Consider the following 5,855-nt stretch of genomic DNA (forward strand, 5'->3'; position numbering starts at 1 on the left):
CCAGCAGAGTTCTGGCTGTCTCCTTACCCTTGCAGCAGACACATGGAAATAAAACATACCAAGCAGCACAGGTAAACTGCAGCAGGCATCCTCTGCAATTGTTCTGCAAAGATCTGTATACCTTACTTCTTTAAAGACTGCATCTTAAAAGAAAGATATAACCCAAAAATATAAGCTGGTAATTTTAAAGCTGAAAGACAAGGCATGGTATCTATGATTTTATAGGTGATTTATATAATTCAGTTTTATTTTTTCAAGGCAATTGTTGAAACACTATTGCTAGAGAATTACCCAGAATTCATGCACACTGCTATTGGGACATGAATCTCCCATCTGGATGAGAAAGGATCTCTTGTTCTGTAATACAGAAAACCTCATGAACCTGGCATTTCCCCTTCTTCCGGGCCAGACTCACCTTTTTCTGCTGTTTGAAGGTTGGCAGCCCACACGTGTAAGTGATTCATTATTCTTTTGTCCTGCTCTACACAGGCTCAAGCCTCAGCTCCTCTCTCCTTCTTGTACCTTCCCTCAGAAGCAGGGGATTGCAGCGTTGCAAAAGGAAAGAGGGCATATGCTTTTGCAAGCACAGAAGCAGGTCCTGTTCAGCAAAGGACCTCTGTGGCACTTTGAACCTGGGCAGTCAGCAGCCAGTTTCGTTAATTGTGGTCGGTGGGATCACCCCCTGAATTGCCCCTTTCGGACAGATAAAGGGCTCCAGTGGTGTAGTGTACTTTAAAGAACCTGTGATTAAACCCAAACAATTTCTGCTAGTTTGGAGTGTGACTAAATAGGAGCTTGGTTCTGGTTTTGTTTCAGGGCTGAAGGCAGGAGATTCAGTTACTTACTCACAGACTTCTGTTCCCATTTGAGGTCAGTAGAAGAACCACAGATTTAATTATGAGGGGTTCCTCACCTCCAGCTATGGCCTGGAGTACCTGCAGGAGGTCACACAATATGTGGGACACTTCATCCTCCTTCAATACTTTTCTGGAAGCACTACTGTGTAAGGGCACGTTATATGTTAGAATGTATATATATGTTATAAGCACATTACAGGGCTGAACATCACTTCAAGCCAGCAGCTTGTCCAGTTGCCTAGCCTTGGGAGCCTCCCCGGCCCTCCTTGCACTAGGCTACATATCTGCATTTTAAAAACGGGACGACAGAATAACCACTCTTGTAGCCGGCATTTCAAATGCAAGCTGGTGACAGAATCGTCACAACATTAAAATAGAGTAATTTATTTTCAATTCAAACAACTTTGTAAGAACATTAAGAACACAGAACATTAAACAAAAAGCAATAAAACACAACCGGGACATAACATAAAACATGCTTGGTAACACTGCAAAAAACAAACTTTATGAAAAACTATTCTGCAACAACAAATGGTCACCTCCTTTGCAGTGGAAGCTTTGCTGTAAACACACAGGGCAAGGATCAGAGATCACCTGCTAGAGAGGCAGCAAAGAAGGTGAAACTTGAACAACAAACAGACCTTAACAACCTCTGCTGCTCACAGCTGTAACATTGCACACTGGCCTCAGTGAATGAGGTTCAATCTCATCAATACCCAAAGCATCTTTGCCAAGGGTTAGCTATGAACAGACAGGCACACTTAAAACAGGAAACTAGCCCCAGGCAGCAGGGTGCTGAGCCCCTCCAGTAGTTAAAACAGTAGTAGTAGAGGAGGGGCAAGAAAACGAATAGAACATGTATCCCTGAGTCAAAACCCTGGAGATCCCATGGGTGAACACCAGAGATGGGAGAAAAAAAAGTACTCAGACCTGAGACTCATACCAGCTCTGGGTCCCCATGGGATTCCAAGGTAACTGGCATTGATTCTGTATAGGAGAGCTCGAAAATGGTGCGACAGTGTCAGAGGTGTTTTGGAAGCTGAAGGCGTCTTCTACCTCTACATTGACATAATCTATATTGTCAATGTAGCGGTGATAAAAGTTCATTTGCTGGCTTAATAAACCCATGGTTTGCTGGGTATTGGAGCTTGTCCCTTCTTCTCCAAAGAGCTCATCATCCTCCACAGACACGAATGAGTAAAGGTTCTGCCCATTCCCGTAAGTCTGTCCGCTGCTGTAAGCCTGGTGCACGTTGGGCACAGCCGGAAGATTCCTGCCGCCGCTGACAGGGAAGACCTGGTGAAACGCGGGTTCTATATCCAGGTACGGAGCCTGATGAACCCCATTCTAGGAGACAAAGAAAGTCGTTCAGCAGCACAGAACCACACCAAATGGACCATTCTTTTCGATGGGTCCTCCCTTCTCCCCCAGCCCCTCCTCCAAGCCCAACAATAGCGCCTTTTTCATGCCCATTGTCCTCCCAATAGACCAGTAATAGCAGAGACTACCGGGTTTTCCGTTAGTAATCTCCAGTTCAACGCGTCAAGGAACACCATGATGATGGAAAAAACAACTTAAAAGAGATAGTCGTAAGCTGCATTACGAGAAATACAACTGACTTGGTAACGTTGAGTCCCAAGCATTGTTTGAATTAGTGAGAATCCTCCCCGCAGACTGGAGGAGCCGTGACTGGTGGTGATGTAGAAGTTTACTCACCTGCGGCAGATACATCACTTTGTCCACCCACTGGCTCTCCTTTTGGCAACGCTTAAATTTCATCCGTTGATTCTGAAACCACGTTTTCACCTTAAAGTGATGCAGAAAGAACATAAGAAATTAGAAATTATTTTTACGAGGTTACTACACATTCTTATTTCTGCTACAATCCAGTCAGTTTCTGATATTGTAAATGATTTTAGCAGCTAACAATGTGCAGCAGATGCAGGTGGCTGTGAAATCAGACCTGAGACAGAAAAACTAACATTCCTACTCCTCAGATTACCGCCGGATCTTTCCTGACTTCAAAAACCCTACCTAAAACCCAGCCAAGACAACTGCAAAAATCCGATTGTACAGAACCATCTCAATGCTGTGCAAAGGTCAGGGCTCCAGGAGTCAGACACAATCAGCTGGTGGAGCAAAGACCCTCTCTCCAGGGAGAGTATGGTGCCACTCCAATTAGGAAAGGCCGCTTGCATAGCATTCTTCCTACATGCAGAGACAACACATGTCCCTACAGAACAGTAAACTGATTCTGCAATAGCCCTGCTTTGTTGCTCTGCAGGCCCTTTCAAACACCTGCACCGAGTGGGTGGATAGTGCTGGAACCAAACAGAAGAAGACTGAGTCATAACTTTTCACACCCTCTGCTCTTACCTAAGCAGTGGCACTTAGATAATGGAAGAAACTTATCTCTGGGGTCCAAGAAAAACAAAACCCACAAAAAAAGACCCCCAACTCAGCTGCTGCTCACAGCAAGATGTTCACCTGCTTGTAGGTGAGGTCGAGGGCAGCAGCCAGCTCCCGAATCTGCTGGGGGCTGAGGTACATCTGGCTCTGGAAGCGCTGGTGTAGGGCTTTCAGCTGATCCTGCGAGAAGGCTGTGCGGCTCTTGCCCGTCTTCGCCACACCCTTGCCTTGCGCCTTGACCTTCTGCAGAGAGGAGTGGGGAGACGGGCTCCCTGCTGCAGTGGGGCTAGTGGCGGAGTCGGGGGTGTAGTACTGCGTGAGTGTCCCAGAGCTGGAGGAAGCTGGAGAGTCAACTGAGGAGAAAATAACGCGGGAAGGACTCAAAAACCTCAGAAGACCAGCTTCTCGGGAGACTTTAGGATCGCGGGTGGCCTGGGGACTCCGCAATCGTGGGCAGCACGGCGCGGGGAGGTGGGCACAGGCCGCCTCTGTTCGCAGTTCTGGCCCGTCCCGTCTGGGCGCAGCGGCAGCGCCGGCTCCCGCCGGCTCCCGCCGCCCCTTCCCTCCCCTCCGACCTGCCCGACGGAGCCGCGGCCACCGCAGCCCCGGCATCGCCTCCCAGCCCCGGGGCACACGGCCAGCCCCAGCCCAGGGCAGCCCGATCGCGTACCTGAGGGACTGGGCGTCTTGGCGGCGGGCAGGGACAGCGCGTCCGGCGCCGGAGCCTCCTCGGCGGGCACGGTGTCCATGCTGCCTGAGGAAACCCAGTAGTAGTCCTCATACCTGGGCGAGCCGGGGTAGGGCACGTAGGGCGGCGTGGCCAGGTGGGCGCTCATGGCCGGGCCGGGTCCCCCAGCCCCAAGCATGAGGCACTGTGATGGTCGAGACAGCCGGCAGCCTGCGGGCAGGGAACTCTTTGGAGGGAAACTGGGGGGGGGGGATGCTTTAAGTCCTCCCTCGCCTGGCCTTGGCTGGAGGGTATTGTCATGGCCATTGTCATGTTAAAAGTTGGTTGATTGGGGGGGCAGGGACTTCGAGGGTATCCAGTGACCAGGGGAGGGCTGGGACGCCGGGCTGCGCTTGCCAGCATGGCTCGTAGGTGCCACGGCGGGGATTGGGTACATCCCTCCGAGGTGGAGCGTGGGAGGGAGGTCCTTTCTCGCCCCTCGGGGCAGCAGGCCTGAGCAGTGTCCCCGGGTGAGTTGGACAGAGCTGGGCAGACACCCCTCACCCCCATTTAATACTGGTTCTTCCCCCTCCCCACCCGAGCAGAGAGAATGGCCCCGGAGCCGCCCGCGGGGCATGCGGAGACTTTGTGCGTCTGCATTGCAGATCGCAACCATCACTGCAAAGAGATAACACCTCCGCCTCCCCGCCAGTGAATCCGATGGGGGGGCAGGGGCGATGGCCCTACAGAGCGGTGTCTGTATGGCGGAAAAGAGGGCTCGAAGAAAGCCAGGCTGAGTCAGGCAGTCCTGTTCTGCATATTTTTCAAGCTTCTTTTCCCCGCCATTCAAGACTTTTAAAAAAGTGATATATTAAAACAAAAATAAAAAGAATAATTATTTTTGCTACACGGCAGGGAGTGATGGGAATCGCTGGTTCAGATTCAAAAGGAGATAAGAGCACTTCAGCTGTAAAAGAGTTTTACAGATCTTAAGGACTGGAAGTTAGGGCCTACAACCTTCTTGGGGAGAATACACTGTTTTCCCTTACCACTCCCCTCCCCCACCTATTACTGCTTACTTTAAGAAAATTAGAAACTTATCGGGAGGATCTCACAGCCCGGGAGTTACAAAACCTGGAAAACCACCTGGAAACAGTACAAATCAAGCAAATTCCCCATCTCCACCAGTGCAAGGAACCAGGACACGGGCAAGGGTGTAGCTACTAACCTGCTGCACTGTTAAACGTCTGTAAGACCTGGCAGGGAAAGACCTGCCTTGATTTCAATTTATCTCTGCCTCCCATCTTGAGTCATAATGAGAAATGAGCCCCAGCTGGTCCCCTGAGCCAGCAAGGAAGGGTCCTTGCCGGGCTTTCTTTTGATCATCTCCTAATTTGAGATTTCGTTTCTCAGAAACCGGGCAAGATCCAGTCAGGACTATTAGGAATGTGGGAGAAAGAGATGATAATCGGGTGTGAGGGATGAAAATATCGAGCTAGAGCCTGGTTCTGGCCCCAAAGCGAGCAGAGGCAGCCGGGCTGTGGGTTTGGGGCAGGTCACTTGCTCGGTGCTCGCAGAGCAGATGCACGAACGGAAAGGGATTTTTCCCTCGGACGCGAAGCCGTCCTGCTGCCCTTTGCAGGGCACAGAGCCGCCGGTCCCCATGTCCCCTGCCGGCAGGGCTGCACCGGGACACGCGTGATCCCCGCTGGGGCTCTCCGGGTTCGCCAAAACCAGCTCCTTGACAAGACGGAAAAACCCGCGGGGTTTCTGCAAGGCACAGCCCCGGTGCTTGGCGGCCCCGGCGGCTGCGGGAACCCCCGGGGCGCCCGAGGACACACGGCTGTTGAGCATCAACCGCGGCAGAGGGATTAGAGTTTTACAGACGGAGTAACACCGCTTCTGCCAGCAGATCCTGCCTC

The 5,855-nt window shown here is 51.3% G+C and overlaps 1 protein-coding gene across 1 annotated transcript; it reads right to left on the reverse strand.

Annotated features, from left to right (window-relative positions):
* Positions 1-1,189: 1,189 nt before the first annotated feature.
* On the reverse strand, positions 1,190-5,181 carry LOC136285871 (homeobox protein NANOG-like). The gene is made up of 5 exons (XM_066177379.1): positions 5,162-5,181; positions 3,937-4,164; positions 3,345-3,619; positions 2,574-2,663; positions 1,190-2,204 (listed from the first exon to the last, which is right to left on the reverse strand). Exons 2-5 carry the CDS (start codon positions 4,130-4,132, stop codon positions 1,782-1,784), a joined length of 984 nt encoding a protein of 327 aa, XP_066033476.1. The 5' UTR covers positions 4,133-4,164; positions 5,162-5,181; the 3' UTR covers positions 1,190-1,781.
* Between the last annotated feature and the right edge of the window lie 674 nt (positions 5,182-5,855).

The sequence above is a fragment of the Chamaea fasciata genome, unplaced genomic scaffold (genome assembly GCF_029207755.1).
Source record: "Chamaea fasciata isolate MVZ Bird 193981 ecotype frontalis unplaced genomic scaffold, bChaFas1.0.hap1 SCAF_2, whole genome shotgun sequence".
Taxonomy (NCBI): domain Eukaryota; kingdom Metazoa; phylum Chordata; class Aves; order Passeriformes; family Sylviidae; genus Chamaea; species Chamaea fasciata.

What these genes read in the sequence shown, in the direction of transcription:
- LOC136285871 (XM_066177379.1), bottom strand. Translation starts at nt 4,132, where the DNA reads ATGCTTGGGGCTGGGGGACCCGGCCCGGCCATGAGCGCCCACCTGGCC. An exon ending in CAAGACGCCCAGTCCCTCAG is followed by an intron (nt 3,620 to 3,936) that starts GTACGCGATCGG and finishes TTTTCTCCTCAG; the next exon opens with TTGACTCTCCAGCTTCCTCC. An exon ending in AAGTGATGTATCTGCCGCAG is followed by an intron (nt 2,205 to 2,573) that starts GTGAGTAAACTT and finishes TTTGTCTCCTAG; the next exon opens with AATGGGGTTCATCAGGCTCC.